Consider the following 18,855-nt stretch of genomic DNA (forward strand, 5'->3'; position numbering starts at 1 on the left):
GAAGTCTGTGAGATGAAGCAGTTTCTAGCTCAGTCTTCTAATTCCTTTTTTTTTGTTTTAATGTGCTTGTCCTGTGTAGTAATTCAAAAGGGAAGTTGAGCTGACTGCTGTTTGAAGAAGTGGCCGAAAAGTATTATGAGTGCAGATTTTTAATCTGTCCAATTTCCTTCTTGATTTTTTTTTTTTTTTTTTTCTTTTCAAAAATACCTTCCTGCTTCTCCTCAGAAAGCTTCTTACTGATTGGATATAGGAGTTTGCAAAGGATATTACTCCGTGGGTGATAATATCCTTGCAAAAACAACTTCTGTGTTTCCTGAAAGTGTGATGGGATTTAATGTTCTGACTGGGCGTTCACTGCAGCCGCCTGGCCCTGCTTTGCCTTCCTGGGGTTTATCTGCAACGCTCTGCTGCTCCAGTCCAAGAGCGGAGGGAGCCGCCTGTAAGGAACTGTAGTGTTTGGTCAGTCCTCAGGGCCTGGGTTTAGCACTGAGCAAGTAGAGGAACTTTTTTGTAAGCCTTGCAGCTCCTTGCGTTTGAGTATTAGTCCCTAATATTCGGTGTCAATTCACCTTCCTTTTTGTGTGTGTTTTGTGTTTGGTTGTAAATTATTTTATCAAAATAACCAAAATAAGAGTTAGTGATTCCCCTCCTTCCCCCGTACTTCAGGAAAGTAAAATGCTTTTAAGGCCTAACTTCACTTGCTGTCATGTATTACTCTAGTTGTTAATTAGCTGGTAGCTATGTCCAGATTTCCACTGAAATTAAGATTCTCTAGTGTAAGACACTGCAAAACCAACAACAACAACAACAAAAAATAGGGCACAGGTTTCTGAAGATGAAATCGTCGGGGATGAGATCGCAGGTTTTGTGTGGAACAGTGTGAAGGAGCTGAACTTCGGTGTATGGTTTGACAGCAAAGCTAAGCTGATTAGCGGGAGCTGAAAGGGCTAATTCCTTGCACCCACTCCAGGTCAGGAGTTTATGGCCCTCCCTTTACAGACACAGGCACTCCTCTGATCTTCCTCCTCACCTGCATGTGAACTGGTTCCATGAGGTAAATGGACAGAAAAGTATTAGCTTTTTGCTGCAGGGGAGAGAGGACACAGGATTGTCCCCTGCTATGACTGCAAGCCATTAGATCAGTTTGGCTGTTGGCAAACCACCCCTACTAAGGCAAAAAGCAACAAATTGATAGAGGGGCAAATGGGGATGACCGTGGGGACCAGCAGTAATATAGGATATATAGAGAGAGAGACCGTGTGCCATTTCATGTGTTGTTTGTCAATTTTGCCTATTTAAAATGTAGAAATAAGATAAGTTTTGTTAGTAATTCTAGATAACCATCTGCTGACTGTTACTTTAAGTCATGCTCTTGCTAAACTGCTACTGTGTGGCTATCTTGTTATTTGATTTTATAGAACAGAAAAGATTGAATTAATAGCTGCTCTGAAGGTAATGCAGAGCTATGTGTTTTCTGTCTTCTCCAGATAAGCTCCTAGATATAACACAGTAAAAAGTAATTACATAAAGCTTAGGACTTCTCTAGTACTTTTTATATTAAGTACATATATGTATAAATATTTCCCATAAATGTGAGAAACAGCACACAGGAAATATATTTTACCTTTTGGCAGTTTTGTATGCTTTTGTGTAACTGAGTGAAGTAGTATCAGGAGAATAGAAGGAGAATGGAGAGTTTAATGGAATTTTAAGGCTAAAACTAAAACCAAACCCTCCTTAGTTAGTAAGCTGTTAACTCTATTAGGGTTCTGTGACTCGAGACTTTTACAGAAGAATCACATTAACAAGCTGCTAATCAAAGCAGGGGTTGGTCTGGAAAAAAACCTTGAGATGCTGCCTGCTTAGAAACTGCCCCCAGTCTATTGTAATGCTGTTCCTGTACCTTTCAATATTTCCATTAATGATATGGATGAAACAGTACACTTATTAAATTTGTAGATGCTATAAAGCAGGCTTAGAGGAGACTGCAAACATTTTAGAACTAGAATTAGAATTCAATGTGATCTTGAAAAATTGAAACGATTTTCTTTTTGCTGCTTTTTTTTTAAAGGGAATTCAAGGAAGACAAGAACAAAGTCTCATTAGCTGCAGAACAGTGAGATTCACAGAGCACAGGCTAGAACTTACCGGGTAGCAGTTCTGCAGGAAAGGACCTGGGATCATTAATGTGATACTGTTGTGAAAAGTAGGCATCAATTAGAATGTATAAGCAGAAGTATTGGGTATATGAGAGACAAGATATATCAAGTAATTTTTCTTACTCAGCAGTTGCTGGACCTCGGTTGTTACCTTTCTGAAGCACTTGACAAATACGTAGTACTTGCCATGTGTTACGTACTTGTACACAGATTAGATTTGGTACTTTGGGTTGTATGACACAGCAGTGTGAAAGTGTAGCAACACCCTACTGCATATATGCATTTTCACTTTTGGCACAGATGGAAGTCCAGTCTTCCATTTCAGCTGTTCAGGTCATTAGTTTCTTCAACTGTTGGTTTTTCATACAATAACTTGTGTTTCAAGTCAAGTATTGCTTTTTCAATTTTTCCATGTTGTGAAAGCGTGTTTAACTTGAAAACTCATTGTTCATGTGTTCCACCTTCTCTGCTATCTTACCTACTTTATCTGTCTTTATTTATTCAATTAGTATGACATGTTCTAAGAATCATTTCATCTGAGCATTTAATTCATATCTTATGTCATAAGATCTAAGGATATAAAATGCTTTGTGTTCCAGAAAAGTACAAGAAATTATAATTATCAGAAAAAATATAAGTAATTTTTTATGTTGTGTGGTGCTTTTTAGCATGACACAAGTGTATTCACAGTTGTTAAAAATATTCTGCATCTGTGAATATAACTAAATTAATGTTGTATTTCCTAATTTACAAGAAAAATGAACGGAATATTTGACAGTAATATTTTAACTTTAAAATGTGAGGCGGTTTTGTTTTGTTGTTTTAATGCAAGTTTGTTTTGTTTTGGTTATTTTCAGTGTGAGAGGTGTTGTGATTTAACCCCAGCTAGCAACTAAACACCATGCAGCTGCTCACTCACTTCCCCTTACCCAGTGGGATGGGGGAGAGAATTGGGGAAAAAAAAAGTAAAACTTGTGGACTGAGATAAGAACAGTTTAAAATGACAATAATAATAAAAGGATTGGAATATACAAAACAAGTGATGCACAGTGCAATTGCTCACCACTCACCAACTGATGCCCAGTCAGTTCCTGAGCAGTGAACCCCCTAGGCCAACTCCCCCCAGTTTATATACTGGGCATGACGTCACATGGTATGGAATATTCCTTTGGCCAGTTTGGGTCAGCTGCCCTGGCTGTGTCCCCTCCCAACTTCTTGTGCCCCTCCAGCCTTCTTGCTGGCTGGGCATGAGAAGCTGAAAAATCCTTGACTTAGTCTAAACACTACTCAGCAACAATTGAAAATATCAGTGTGTTATCAACATTCTTCTCATACTGAATCCAAAACTATACCAGCTAGTAGAAGGAAAATTAACTCTATCCCAGCTGAAACCAGAACAGAGGAAAATTCACAGTTTATGCATAGTTTAACAAGAAAGTTAATACCAACTGTTTAATGAAACCTGTGTAACTGCCTATGTAAAAAGTGCTTTCAAAAGCAGAAGTGAAATAAAATGCAATCATAGTATATTTACATCCCTTTAAATGCCTGCTATAGCATTTCTAATACAGCTGTGCAGGTTAGAGTGAGAGAGGAAAAACATTGCAGAGTTTCAGAAGGCACCATAAGCTCTGGAATACAACTTACAAAAATGGCAGCACTGTGACTTGTGGACTTCAAGTGGGTAGACATTTATGTGATTAAGACTGCAAGAAATATCATTGCTGTGGTGTCTCAGCATGGCAGCTGGTGGCTCAAAAACGACACAGAGCTGGCAGTCACAGCTGCGCAGTCCAGCTTTCTCAGAGAGATACAAGCATCTGTAACCACTGCCTAACATCAAGGGAAACTCCTCTGGAGACGTTTGGGTGTAGCGGTTTTCTAGATGTGAGTTGTGTTAGCCACCTAAAATGAGGTGTGGGGGCTTTTCTACTTGTATTCATAATATCCTAAATAAACTATCCTTTTTGTATATGACAGATTTTTCAAAAGTGTCCACGTAGAAGATTTGAAAATATTTTAATTATGTAACTGCATTTCATCTCTGGCCAGTTTAGTGAAATCTCTGTCTCCCAAGTCCTACATTTTGTTGTGTAGTAGCAAACTGGTCTGTGCTCGTGGCTGGAAGGCCCCAAAATGTTTGTACTTCACTGTTTATAAAATAGTACAGCAGTGGTGTATATGTAAAAAATGTAAAGAAAAGATGGAGCATATAGATTTTGACTCCTTTTTGTCACGACATCAAACGTTATTTGTGTGGTAGTGTGAAAATGACATGACAGCACTATATCAACTATATTCTCTCTGTTGTCTCTCTCTACTAGTGGATTTGTAGAACTGATTGCAAATTTACTATCTCCATATCTCATGTATATAAGTTAGTCCCTACAATTAAGTTTACGTCCTGGGCATGTTTGTTTATACAGATTAATTTACAAAATAGTTACAGTTTCTTGTATGAGTTCTGCAGCTTTAGATATATAAGAAAACTCCAGCACCTAATGCTTTATGATTTTATTCTGATTTCACAGTTTAACTTCCTACATATTTTACTGTAGGGCAAAGAGTGTCTTTTTTCTCCTAAACTTTATCTGTTCACTTTTACAGTTCCTTGATACTATTGTCAAACTGACATTTTTATCCTTAATAGAAAGGGATCAATCCTACAATTTCTCCCTTTAGAACAGCAGTACTATAGAACAGATTATTTTATTTGGTTATTATTAAGTTCTGCTTTCTTGAAAAGAAAAATAAACTTTCAAAATACTGGAAGCTGAAAAGATAATTCACAACTGGCAGGACTGAAGAATAGGTGTTCAGTAGCATGTCATACAGTACTATATGAGTGACAGCTTTCTCATGCTCATGTTTATAAACTAAAATGCTGTAAGTACTCGAAGGAGTTTCTTAAACTTTAATTATTGTGATGATATTTCATATTATGTTGGTTTCATTTTAAAGCTGTTTAATAAATATGGCCTGATTCTGCCATCATTGACTTTGATACAATTAAGAAACTTTTAAAATTCATTCATTCATTCTGATCTATACTAATATATTTAAAATCATAATTAAAAACGTAGTATACTAAAGAATTCTATAGTTATACACATTCTCAGTCTTTAAGTTAGGCCCTTGTAACAATGCTGCTATATTGTATGACATTTGCTGTTAAGTGACAGTAGGATTTTTACAGTCTGAATTTAGTCCATATTTTTGAACATGTGAAGTATTTGAATATATCTCAGCTGACTGCATATGTATTTTTCAATCTGTCACTATTAGCATTTTACTTACAATATTTATGAAATGGGAAGTGATTGCATCTCAGCTTCATTTTTAATTTTTTTACTTTTGCCTTTCCAGAGATTTAAATTAGTCGTCTGTCTTTCCTCAGTAATAAAGTGGCATTCCAGTCTGAACCTCTTCTCCAAAGCACAGAGTCACAGTAATAGGATTTATTATTTTCATTATGCTAGTGCAACTGTGCTAAAGCAGTTGCATGCTATGGTGTATAGAGTGATTTGGGATCTTAATCCAACAATACTGTCCCCCTGAGTAGAGATACTTGGATATTTTTTTAGCAGTTTTAGGGGGGTGCAAAATAGTGATGTAATAAAAATTTTTTAATACAGTTGTACTTGTTTCAGTAAGACCTTAGTGAGAAAGTTTTTCAGGTGTTAGATGGGATTTTTGCTTAGGAAGAGACAATTACCCCAACAGAAGTAGCAAAGAGCTTAGTGGTAAGCGTGCTGCCCGTGACAGAGGAGAGCTGGGCTCCTGTCCTCCTCTGCCTTAGCCAGAGGGACCAGAGCTGCTGCCCAGGCTCCCCAGGCTGTTTGTTGGCTGTTACGGGTTTCATCTCTCTCTCAGCCCTAAAAAATACAGTCTTATATCCATGCTATTGAATAAAATAAATCATCCTGTTTGCTCCTGATGCCAAAAGGAGAACCTCAGGACTGTTCCCTGGAGGACTGAGAGGCCTCCTCACTTATTTGAGTGGATTGCCTGGGGTGCCTGCTGGCCTCTGAACTGCTCCTATGTGGTTTTTGCAAGAGTTTTTGTCCGTAGCCAAAATTTTGCCAAGGAATATGCTCTCAGTGAATAGTATGAAGGAGCTGTGCCCTGACCCTGGTTTGTTTACAAGTGTAGACTTAGCGAGAGAACAGGTATTGGTAATAAACTCATTTGGGCAGATGGAGAGAGATAATTAGTACCTGGCATATTCTAGGTAAATGCTTTAGGCCCTGGATTAAAGGCTAGTTTAGGAAATCCTAGTACCTGTGCTAGTAATGTAGACAAGGATTGAAGTGCTCCACCTGTTGACTGGATAAGCAGTAATTTTTTCAGAACTTGCTTCTTTGGTGGGTTTTTTTGGTTGGTTTGTTGTTTTCTCTTCTTATTTTTTCTCTTTTCTAGTTTGGTAACAGGCAAAAAATAGGGATTTTTCTCTTGTGTCCTTATTTGGTATATTGTGTGCACTTTACTGGAAAAACTATGGCAAAAGATTGCTATGGCAGTTTGTTGCAAAGACATCCTCTCTTGAAGAAATTGGGAGGTGCTAATCTTATCCACAGAATAATTATATGGAATTTTATTCTAGAATAATCATTCTTCCTGCTGTCTTTCAGGAAGGATCACCCCATAGTTGAGCAACAGAACCTGGAGTCAGGGCGTGTGGTGATTTTCTTTGGCTGTGAGCTCTGTTTCTCTGTGCATCAGTTTGGAAGTAAAACGTGTGCAGAGGCATGGCTTTTGTGGATGTTTTTGTGACCCAGATCCAGCAGCAAAAAAGAAGTGTTGTTAATATCACTACCATCATTTGACATGCAAAGTGCCCTGCTCATAATAATTTGTTTATTGCAGTGATAGGCAATGGCACAAGTTAAGATGCAGACTACAGCAAACCTGTCCGGACCTACCATGTCCCCTATGGTGCTACCCCTACCAGTTACAACTACAAATACATTGGGTCTGCCGTCCTCAATGAACGGATCCATTTCAGAATCTGCTGCCAGCTGTAGCAGTCCTACTGCCGGCCTTGTGGATCCTGCGCCTTCTAGCAACTCACCAGGTAAGTTGGTCCAGGTATATTTTCTTTGGTGTTCAAATGAATCTTTTTGATGAATTGTTAATTTAAAAAAAAAAAAAAAAGGTAGGTCTTAAAGAGGATTAAAGTAAAGAAAAAAAAATCCCCTAGAACAATATATTTTGGCTAAATAGACTGTTTACTAAGTTAAGTTTCTTTAACTGAGCTCAGACCTGCAGTGAAGTGTTGATCAATGATATAAAAGCTCAGAAAAGAACATGTCTATTTTGTCAAATTCTGAGTGTATCTTTTACAGAGAAGTTTTAGTGGTGCAGGAAGGTCTCCAAGTGTATTTCTCTTCCCTAGAACAGAATGTCTTCAGACTGCTTGGCAGTATTCGGTGTTTCCTTTGTAGCCTAATAAATGCTGTAGTTCCTATGCTGAACTGGGTATAAATTACAGAAATGTTATCCTAAAAAATAAAGCAAGAAATGACAGTGTATGCTAGGGATAAATACAAATAAGTTGAAAAAGAAATAGCAGAAAGTTAAAAAATAGTAAGGCGGTATACATGAAGTAAGTAGTCTAAGAAAAGCAGAACAAAATCCTTAAAGGGGGAGGAAAGGTGTTCTTTGGGAGTGCTCTGAGGTTGACTCCATTATTGTGAGAAAAGTCTAAAACACTGGGAAGAAGCAGGGAGAAGCAAGTGAGGACCACAGGGTTTCATCTGCTATATATATCTGGCAACTCTCATGCTATCCACTTCTACTTCAAAGTGTCAAGAAACCTTTCTGAAAGAGTAGTCAATTCCTGGAACCAGTATACTCTTGACAGTAAACTTTGGTGATGTAGAAAATGTAGCATATGTATGTGTCCTCCTACACTGTCATCTATTTTGGAAAGAAGTAGTTGTATTTTTTTTTAAATTGCATGTAATCAAAATGGTTATTGTACAATGCGTATTCTCATATGATTAATATGTAAATGGTATTTAAACATTGTATTTAGCATATGTGCAAGAATTATTTTTTAGCCAAAGTATTTTCTTTTCTAAGCATGCTGCTGCTTTTGCAAAGCTTTGCGAAGTTGTGAAGAATACATTTCTCCACAAAAACTTTACAGACTCTTTATTTACAGCTCCTCTCCAAGATAACATGGCAAACCCCAAAGAGAAAACTCCAATGTGTCTGGTAAATGAGTTAGCCCGTTTCAATAGAATTCAACCCCAGTATAAGCTTCTGAATGAAAGAGGGCCTGCTCATGCCAAGGTAAGGTCACAGTTCCAGGTGATGAGCCGTACCTTAAATGCTGAACAGATAATGTCATGGTCTGGACGAGTGCGCTTCTCAAACACAGCCACATTTCTAGTGTAAGGGGTTTCTTACTGTTCTGTATTTTGCTTTCTTTTTTTTTTTTTTTACACTTTCAGAAAGTGTGTCTGTATTTCTGTTGAAGGCCTGTAGATCATTTTGTACCTTACTTTGACTTCCACCTTTGAGTTTATATTTGTTGGTCTCTATAAAGACCTTGTGAAGGTCTTTCCAGGGTATCACCACCCTTTCTTAATGATTATGGAGCGTTTGCTTTTTAAGCTGCATGAATCCTGCTCCCCAGTCGGCGTGTCCCTGATAACTACCTCTGCATTTGTTTCATGGTAGTGCCGATGACGACAAAGCTATTTTGTGTTATTTTTTGAAGTTCTTATTGATACGATTCTGTGTCCATAAAGTTGATTGCATTGATACCGTATCTTTGGACCTTGCATTATAGGGCACATATTACTGTTCTTTCCTTTAAATGCTGTGCGACTTCATAAGATTTACGGTGATACTAAGACTCCTAGTATGATTATAGCATTAAAGTTTCTAATGAACTGACAGTTAATTCTGGTCAGTTCTCATATTAATTTGGATATCCAACTCCATTTCATAAGTACAAATTAGGATGCTTTCGTATGATGGGGAACACAGAGGGATATTCTCATTATAATAATTTTCAGGTGTAATTTTGAATTTACTCCCTAGTTAGGAGCAGTCTGGGGGAAGAGAAAAAAGCCTGAAAAACTGAGAGAGACAATGTCATAATTAATAGCTGCTTTGTACTCAGTATTTCTAGAGTGGCAAAACTGTGTAAGACAGTGGGATCACACTGCAGATTAGTAACAGTTTCAGCTAGTCATGGGCTGTCTCTCTGCCATTGCCCCTTGTTTCTCAGTTGTGTGTTTTGTTGTCAGCTAGCGCAGAGTTGATGCAAATCACTGACCTTCTGGTTTGGCTGGTGTTCATGCATCCTTTATGCTGGTGGAAATGTCAGCAGGTGCAGGGCTGCTGAGAATCAGCAAGCTTTTAGAATCCCTTATTGCAAATGGAAATGGAAGTGCCCTTCCCCTTCCTGGCGACATTTGGCACCACAGGATACACTCCTTGGTTGGTTTTAGGTTGCAGCACGTTAAATCTGTTGCGCTTTCTGTAACTTTTCACTGTTGTATTGTATATTTATTTTGTTATCTTTTTTCCATTAATGTGAAATAGGAAGTGCTTTGGTTGTACCAAAAGGTGTGGTTTTGGCAGTTCATATTCCTCAGTGGTAAAGAGATTTGGTTTACATTACATTCATACTATACTTTAAATTTTAGCAGGATAAGAAATAGTTCACATATATTTGTTATTACTTTTAAAGGAACTAATATAATTGAAATTACTTGAGCCTGCATTAGCTGCACTTTTGAAAGCCAGATTTTCAATGGATTTCTTAATTTTTCAGTTTTTCAATTTACCTCTTATTATTTTTAATTACACTTATAGTCGTCAAAAAAAAAAAAAAAAAGTGTTCTGTAGACTCAAAAGAATATTGAGTCTGATTTTGACCTGTGCAGCAAATGAGAAAAACAAGGGAGGGAAGGGGATGAAGAAAAGGATAATACTAATAAGATTATGCAGACTTGTGTACTTTTAACCTACAAAAAGCAGAGACATAGAAATTATTATGACTGTGTTAGCAGTTTAGTATAGTGTCTGGCTAGTAATATGATGATATACCTGATAGAATATGTGAAACAGAGCTGAGTTTGTCCTAGAAAGCATGACCTGAAGAATGTAATACTGCTGATGCCGTTTGCCATTTAAGGAGTGTCTCACGTTGCCTTCCTCCTACACATACTACGTTCCTGTCCACTAGTGGTTTTCATGATTTTCAGAGACATGCTCTACAAGACAGCTGCCTGCATTGTGATCGCAAATGCTAGCAAATTCTTATATACTTTTTTCTAGTTGTCTCTGGAGAGTAAGTTTTGACCATTGGGGTGAAATGGGAAACTAGAACCAGGGGAGCTGGGAGAGAAGTGACGCTTCTTGACACTGCAGTTAGGGTTTCTAGGAGTCTGCCCTCCATGTGGATTCTTCATCATAAGAAAAATCAGAAAGTCTTTGTTAGCATAAACAATGCTTTCGAATACATTAGTCAGATTGATCATTTCTTTTGTGCTTCTATGTCAATGGTGTTTTCAGGAGACAAAAGGTACAGTGGCAAAAGAAAGTGAATGGTGGTACAGAGAAGAGGGAAAGAGGTAAGGGACACTGGGCTTCAAAAGGCTGGGAAGAGGGAGAGAAGGTTCTACATTCAGAAAAAGTGAGGAGGAAAGGATTACTAGAGCTAAGGGAGACTGACCTTACGGACACGGCGGAATGAAAGGCACAAAGCACGGTGGCCTTTGCATTTCTGCTCTCTAGCCATCAGGTAAGTTAGGTTGGATGTAAGTAATACAAACTTCCTCAGAAAATTGGTGAGAAATGCCTCTCAATCTGTAGCAGAACTGTCAACTCGTCTTGCAGAACTTGACTACTTCATTGGCTGCTCCAGATTTTGGTTTTAGGCAGTTTTATTCCTTTAATTAAATTCCCACTTAGTACTGTGTGTGGTTTTTTGCAGGAGTTTTTTTGTCAGATGGGCTAAGTGAGAAGGTTAGAACTCTGGCTATAGAAATTTACTGAGCAAGCCCTTTATTATCTTGAATTCCTGTTTATTGCTCTAAGTACTAAGACGACAGCTATAGGTAGATAAGGAGCCATTATTCATCACATTTTTATTGAAATTCAAGTTTATTCTCCTCCAATAAAAATACTACACTGATACTTTCTTGCAAAATATATAAACTCCAGATCCAGAAATCAAATTTCAGTCCTTTTAGTAATAAGGATGCATGTTTATAGATAATTTATATAATTATGGTTATGTAGCTCTTAATACCCAGCTTAGCTTTCAGGAGGGGGTAGGGTTTGACAGAGTGCAAAATTAAGAGACTATTTCTCTCTTCACCCTTGTCTATAAGGAAATTGCCATGACTGCTGTGGAAAAAACAACATGGTGATAGGAAGTGTGATACAGGGACTAGCACTGTGCTTGTGAAAATTACAGTAGGCCAAAACTCGAGGCTGTAATTAAGACACAAGTATGTATTTATAGCATTCAGTTCATATCACTGTGCGCATGTGTATAGGGCTGAGTTGGGAGGCACCTATATACCTGTGTTCAAATGTTTGTTTGCAAGTACATGCTAAATGAAAATACATGTTAAGGCAAATTTAAAGGTTGCTCATCATGCCCATCTCTAGATATCTGGTCCTGGATCTAGCAAGTTTACATAATTTTAAAAATCATAGAGCAAATAACTATTGAAATGAAAATATTACTTTATATACTGCTCACAGTAATATGTAGATTTCTTTATGTTGCCTTAAGTAGTTAGCCTGTTTTCTGAGGTAGGTATATCTTAGTTTACTGTGTGTATCTGACTATTAAATCCTGCCTTATATGTATGGAATTGATATGGAAAAGACATTGAGTTCTTACTCTTTCTCCTCTCGTTCTTAGATGCTCAAATTTAAACAGAACATGTATGTATGTATCATACAGAAGATAGACTCTATCTGATATCTTAAATATATATTGAGTTTTATTTTCACAACTTGCACAGCATAGATACTGCTTGAAATAATCCTTTATTGCAGGTTTTGAAATATATGTGGTTTTTATCAGTAGTCCGTTTCTGAATTCTGAATTTTTACAGTTCCTGTCTTCACTATAGAGTCCACATTAAAGAACTGCAGTTTCATTCAAAAAGATAGTTCTTCTTTTCTTTCTTACTTTATTTTTGAACATACTTGAGTTGTGGCTCTGCCGTAACAATACACATTATTTTCAGAAATCAGGTTGTGTGAGAAATTCTTTCACTGGGTAAAACTCTTTGGGCCAAATTCTCAGATGCCTTGAAGAGTGTGCAGTCATTTATATCCATTCAAAATTATTACAAAATTACTTTTTTTTTTAAGTAGCATTCTTTACCTTTTTTCTACAGGTAAAGTCACTAAACGCATTCAAATGTGTGAAGAAATGTGGTCTTAACTGACCTGTATATAGTCTTCCAAGAGCAGAGGATAAGTTTGCAGTTTTTACTTGGTTTAAATATTATTCTGTTCTTTGATAGTTGACATTAACATTACTGTTGTGGTTTAACCCCAGCCAGTAACTAAGCACCATGTAGCCGCTCACTCACTTCCCCCCCACCCCAGGGGGATGGGGGACAGAATCAAAAAAAAAAAGGTAAAACTTGTGGATTGAGATAAGAACAGTTTAATAGAACAGAAATGAAGAAATTAATGATGATAATAATAACAATAATAAAATGACAATAATAATAATAATAAAGAATTGGAATATACAAAACAAGTGATGCACAATGCAATTGCTCACCACTCACCAACTGATGCCCAGCTAGTTCCTGAGCAGAGATCCTGCCTCCAGGCCAACTCCCCCCAGTTTGTATACTGGGCATGGCATCACATGGTGTGGAATATTCCTTTGGCCAGTTTGGGTCAGCTGCCCTGGCTGTGTCCCCTCCCAACTTCTTGTGCCCCTCCAGCCTTCTTGCTGGCTGGGCATGAGAAGCTGAAAAATCCTTGACTTAGTCTAAACACTACTCAGCAACAATTGAAAATATCAGTGTGTTATCAACATTCTTCTCATACTGAATCCAAAACTATACCAGCTAGTAGAAAGAAAATTAACTCTATCCCAGCTGACACCAGGACAATTACGCTATTTTACTTTGTCATTTGAAAGGCCAAATGTTGCCCACTGATAAGGACTTACTTATCTCTGTAAGAATCAGATGTGTTATCTGGGAGTGGAATATAATGAAAAGAGAGCACTGTTTCTCTTGAGCCCTGGAAGTTTTTATACAGATTGGTCTAATCCACAGTGATACTCTTGCCAGTGTTTACCTGTTCTTTGTCTTTGAAGATGTTCACAGTGCAGCTGACTCTCGGAGAGCAGACATGGGAAGCTGAAGGAAGCAGTATTAAAAAGGCCCAACATGCTGCTGCTAGCAAAGCATTGAATGAAACTACCCTTCCCAAACCAACGCCTAGACCACCCAAAAATAATGTTAATAATAATCCAGGTATGACATTTTCCTCTGTGTGTTAAATCTTGTTGAAGTGTTAGAATATTATACCACTAATAAATAAATCTAACAAGATATAAGTTAAGTCGGAGGATGAGAATTACCATAGCTGAATTAACGTAGCTGTATGATAGTATAATGAAGAACCTCTAGCGAGTTGGCACAGGAGAATTTTTAATGCGCATACCTGAAATGGTTGAACTGTAAGTGAATATATTATTTAGATAAGGCTTGGTTGTATACAAAGTGATTGTATGTGATCAACAGTAGTCAGGACAAAAACAGATTGAACTGACCATTATTACCATAGTAAAACATTTTTCCCAAAGAGTTATTTTAGCTGATTTTCCAATGAAATTGGAAATTTCATCCAGTCCAATCCTGTGAAATTGCATATGTAGTGTAAATAAAAGGTCAGGATTTGGCATGAGAACTGTGACAGGTAATTTCCTGCATTGTGAGTTTTCCTTCATAGCAACCTGTGCTTTTATATGTCTTTAGAAACTGTTGTTTGAATAATAGAAAGAATGTATATTGGTGTCTGGCATCCTTCATTTTGAGGTGTTACCTGTGAGTTACCTTCTATGCGTGCAACCCCTTTTGAGGTACACATCTCAGCCACGTGCTCAGTGATCTGTTCTGTCTTGTTCGATAAAATGAATAAGAAATATATTCCTAACTTTATTTCAAACTAATATATAAAAAAGCAAACTCCAAGGAAAAAAAGTAATCTTTTCTTCTTTTTTTCTTTTTTACACTCCTTTTTTTCCCCTCTTGCCCTTTTCCCTTCTTCACTTTTTATTTCCCTCTGCCCCTCTCTCCCTTTTAAAAAAAGTTGTCTTCAGCCATTTTTTTAAAATGGAGTAATTTTGCAGTTAATCTCTGTGTTGGAAAAAAAGCAGGAGTAACTTTCCTTTAGAGCTTGTGGGTATTATCCTGAGCATTAGCTGTTAAGGATTTTTTTGAGAGCAGTGCGATAGTATTCTCTTGCTCCTTTGGAGATCAATACGTTGCTTCTCCAGACCCAGGACAGTGGTTTTGCCCTGTGTCCTTCACAGTTACTGTGACTTTGGCTGTTTAGAAAGCAGGAGGCTCAGACCCCTATAAAAAGGGACCCTGAGTTCATTCTTGACATTGCAGAGTATTGCTCAGCTTCTTTTTTTTTTTGCTTTAAGCATATTCTTAAAGGGAAAAGCTGATAACAAAAGAAATAGGCTTTAAGAGAATTCATTAAAAAATTGTATCACTTAACACTGTAATTATGCTCTAAGAAGGATGTATTGTATATGCACAGGTATCTTCTCATCAAAATGACGTTTTACATTTTTATTATTTAGTTGAATTCATAGTCATTCCTTGCTCTGGAAAATATAAAAATTGTTGTTGGTAGAAGTTTTTGAATAAGTATTGCATAAAAATTTTCATAATTTGGCATATACAGCCTCAATGGCAGACTGGCAAATTCATCATAGCTTTTTAAGGCTAGATTCATTTGAACCTCTTCTGAAAATATTTTGAGAAAATGTTAACACCTTTTTATTGGAATGTACATTTAGCTTATTTAGGATTTTCTTACAACAGTGCAAGTGGGGAATACTGTAGCTGAACATTTTATTAAAAAAAAAAAAAATGAAGTCACAGTGTAGCTTTTCATTTGGCATTTTGGAGACCATGCAAGTGGGCAAGTGCTGGCTGCTTTCTGGTTTTGTATTATGTCACCAGTAGATGGCTGTAGTGACACTGATTTCTAGTAGCTGTATTTTCAATTTGTTAGATCATTCCTGTTAGATCATTAGTTTTTAGTCCTAGTCTTAGGTTTTCAAGTCTTGCAAATAAAACACTTTTTTCTAACATTGTAAGATTGCCAAATGACTGCAGTAATGGCTATTACTGCTTGCTTGTTTCAATGCCTCTTTGCTCTATTTGTGGTTTTATTTAATGGTATTCAGTGGGAAGAGACAGTATTCTTTTACCATTGTAGTTTCAGAAAGTGTCATAATGTATTATAAGCATGTTGGAAAGATGAATAACCAGCTTGATGTTAGCACTGACTTTCTCATTCATATGTGAAGATTAATGTACTGAAACTGCTTAGAGAATGCACTAAGATAAATGTTTAAGTGTTCTTTTTCGTTGCTTGTGATTAAGCAGGCATCTATATTCCTGTCTTTTAGAGAAACTGAAATGTCATCGTAGTTGCTGCTTTTTTAATTTAAGGGAAAAAAATATCATGCAGCTCTCTCTTTTCTGCTCATCTCAGTCCTGCTTTTGTGTTTTGCAGTATTTGTGGTTTAAGTGCCTTACATGTATTCTTTGTTTTTTTGCAGGCAGTATAACTCCAACAGTGGAGCTGAATGGTCTGGCTATGAAAAGAGGAGAGCCTGCCATCTACAGGCCATTAGATCCAAAACCAATTCCCAATTACAGAGCAAATTATAATTTCCGGGGCATGTACAATCAGAGGTTTGTACTTTTTCTATTATTTGGTGGGTTTTGTCCTTTGCTTATCCATGTGTTCTAAATCTTTATGAACTTCCTAGGTTATTTTCAGAGTAAAATAAAACTAAGATTTTTACTAAGGAGAGTCTCTGCAGCCTTATTTAGAAACACACATAATCTCCTTCTAAAAGAAAACAGGTGCCCTAAGCATGTCACAAGGAATAAAGACATGTAAACCAACTGTTTCTGTTTTTTTAATGTGCATACTGGAGTTACAGTCTACAGCCATGGCAGTGAGGAGGCAGAGCATTAACTTCAGAGAGAGGTTTTGCTTTTCTTTGCTGTTGTGTCATGTGATTAGAATCTGTATCATTAAAAATGAAGCACTTTTCTTAGAAATTGAATATAAAATTAGGAGGGCTGCATTTTGAAAATTGGCTTGAAACCATTCTCAGGTTTCCATTTCTTTTAACCATTCTGCCTGGTCAACTGTCTCAGTTCCTTAATCCTCAGTGTTTGGTTAGGAAAAATCTTTATTTCACAGTTTAGAAACCTATATTCAGAGCCCTCCATCAATGCTGTCATTACTGTAGTAAGTTGGACTAATTGTTGAGAAGACAGTGCTCAAAATTTTGTCTTTAAACTATGAAATTCTTAAAGATTAAAAAGTTTAAAAATTTATGTGGGTGGATCAGTTTTCTTAACTGACCATCCAGATATTTCATTCTTCAATGTGTTCTGAATTTTTGAAACATCTTCATCTTTGGTATTTGTACATTTTTAGTACACATAGAAAAACTGTTCTAGCTCATCCTGAACTAAATGTAGTTTGTATCTAATTCAACAGTCTGAGAGAACCTTAAGGTACTACATGTATTAATTTTCAATCCCAAGAACTTCTTTCTCTAAGATAGTTGGTTTTGGTTTTTTTTTTTTCCCCCATTTTTCTGCAGAGGGACTATATTAGATCAGGTCTTTTGGAGCTCCAAAAGTGATACCAAGTGCAATCTGTAAAATAAGAAAAAAAACCAAAGCAAAACAGGTCAGGAATTTCTAATAGCATGTTTTATCAGTGAAAAATGTTGCCTTTCTTATAAAGGATTGCTTAATGGATTTCCTATTAATTTTTATGCATCTCATAATTATCAAAAAGAATGAATTTATGAACTCTGAAGAAGTGTTTTAGTCAAAATTACTCTTTTATTAGAAATTGAATTTACAGCAATGTTTAAAAATTAAGGAGTTTGAAATGAAAATTCAGCACTTAAGGAAAGTATTTCAGTTGATTTAATCTTATTTTACTTCCCCCCCGATTTTTAAATTGTGATAACTTCAGGGCTTTAACATTTCTTTCTGATTTTTTTTTTTAATAGCAACAATACCTAGAACTGTAAAAGACAAACAAACAAAAATAACCTGAAAGAAAACTCTTTCATTACTCTACAGAACAGTGCCTGATTGTTGTATTACTTGTGTTACATTTCTAGTTGCTGCTGACCTGAGTCTCTGCTTACATATGTCACGGTTTAAAAAGCTAACTATGGTGCCTGAAATGAGTTTTGTTAATATTTAGGAATCCTACATTTATTTGAATTGCTTTTATAATGAGATTAGTTTGATGAACAGATATAAAGGCTAGGCTGGGAAAAATGCAAGCTAGTAAAAAACATAAGATGGGAATTCTGGAATCTGAACTTAGTTACTGAAACATATTTGTGGAAGCAGAACCCCAAAACACTTAGCAGTTGGTAACTTTTAAGATTTTATTTCTTTTCATAGAAAATGATTAGTACGTCTGGTGCAATCTTTAAGTTTGCTTCTTTGGGAACTTTCTTTCATGGGAACCATGTTCCCATGGTAGGGTAACATGGTACCTGAACTTTATTTCTCTGGTCGCATTAGGTAGCCAAAGGCATTTGATTTTTCTGATCATGAAACAGACATGCAGGGTGGGACAGAAGGCCAGAATCTGTGCTTGCCTGCTTCGTTGTGCTTATTTGAGTGCAGTTGCCCATGCAAGATTGCTAATAATACTGTGGCTAGTAAATTGATAAATAACTAAAACTAAGTAGTAATTAGCTAGATATGCCTGTCTGTCTGCATAAACACATACCCCCTGTGCATACACCAGCTCACACATGAATACCAGAGTAAAGAGGAAACAGAAGAGTGATGCCATATAGTACTGTTTTGGGACTACTCCTGTGTTGGAAATAATAGTCCATCGCCTTGTTTTGCATTGGGAAGTGCTGGTCCATTATGATCCCAGTAAGAAAGGCACTTAGACTCTGTAAAGTATCATTTAAAATGCTCTTTATTAGAGCTATGGTATAAGAAGAGAATAGCACAGATAATCTTCCACCTCTTCAGATGCTGGGAGCCCTGAGCGGTGTAGCATTGAGCAAGACTACAACTCATGTGCAGCCTGCCATGCAGACCTTGGCCGCAGCAGACATTCTCCCTTTCTCGGTCATTCACACTCTCACAGGATTTTCTTACAAGGAGACAACTCTGTCATTGCTATAGTCAAAACAGGAACAATGTTCACATGAGAACTTCTTGCTGCACTGTTAGATAAAGGCAAGGTCATGTGGGTGGTACCGAGGGGGTGCTGACCACAGGCCCTTCTTGCAGCGAGTCTGTCCTGCGGCTGAGCGATTTGTGCAGCACAGCCCTGTCCTGTGAGCCATGCTGGGCACGGGCCCCACAGCACAGCCCACACCGGCTCAGGCTGGCTGCAGCGTGGGTTGCTGGCTCCTCGATGCGCA

At 37.1% G+C, this 18,855-nt stretch overlaps 1 protein-coding gene across 6 annotated transcripts in view; it reads left to right on the top strand.

Annotated features, from left to right (window-relative positions):
* The window catches only part of STAU2 (staufen double-stranded RNA binding protein 2), a 176,565-nt gene that overhangs the window by 12,602 nt on the left and 145,108 nt on the right, over positions 1-18,855 (top strand). For 5 of the 6 annotated variants that reach the window (XR_003922902.1, XM_030010781.2, XM_030010784.2 and 2 more), the window contains exons 2-5: positions 7,026-7,233; positions 8,326-8,456; positions 13,486-13,645; positions 15,976-16,111. Coding sequence is in view for 5 of the 6 variants with exons in the window: in XM_030010781.2 (XP_029866641.1) it covers positions 7,035-7,233; positions 8,326-8,456; positions 13,486-13,645; positions 15,976-16,111 (626 nt within the window). In the remaining variant the exon portion in view is untranslated. Of the gene's footprint in view, positions 1-7,025; positions 7,234-8,325; positions 8,457-13,485; positions 13,646-15,975; positions 16,112-18,855 lie in introns of those variants that run through there. The other variant, XM_030010785.2, reaches the window with a different exon arrangement.

This window comes from Aquila chrysaetos, chromosome 4, assembly GCF_900496995.4.
Source record: "Aquila chrysaetos chrysaetos chromosome 4, bAquChr1.4, whole genome shotgun sequence".
Classification (NCBI taxonomy): domain Eukaryota; kingdom Metazoa; phylum Chordata; class Aves; order Accipitriformes; family Accipitridae; genus Aquila; species Aquila chrysaetos.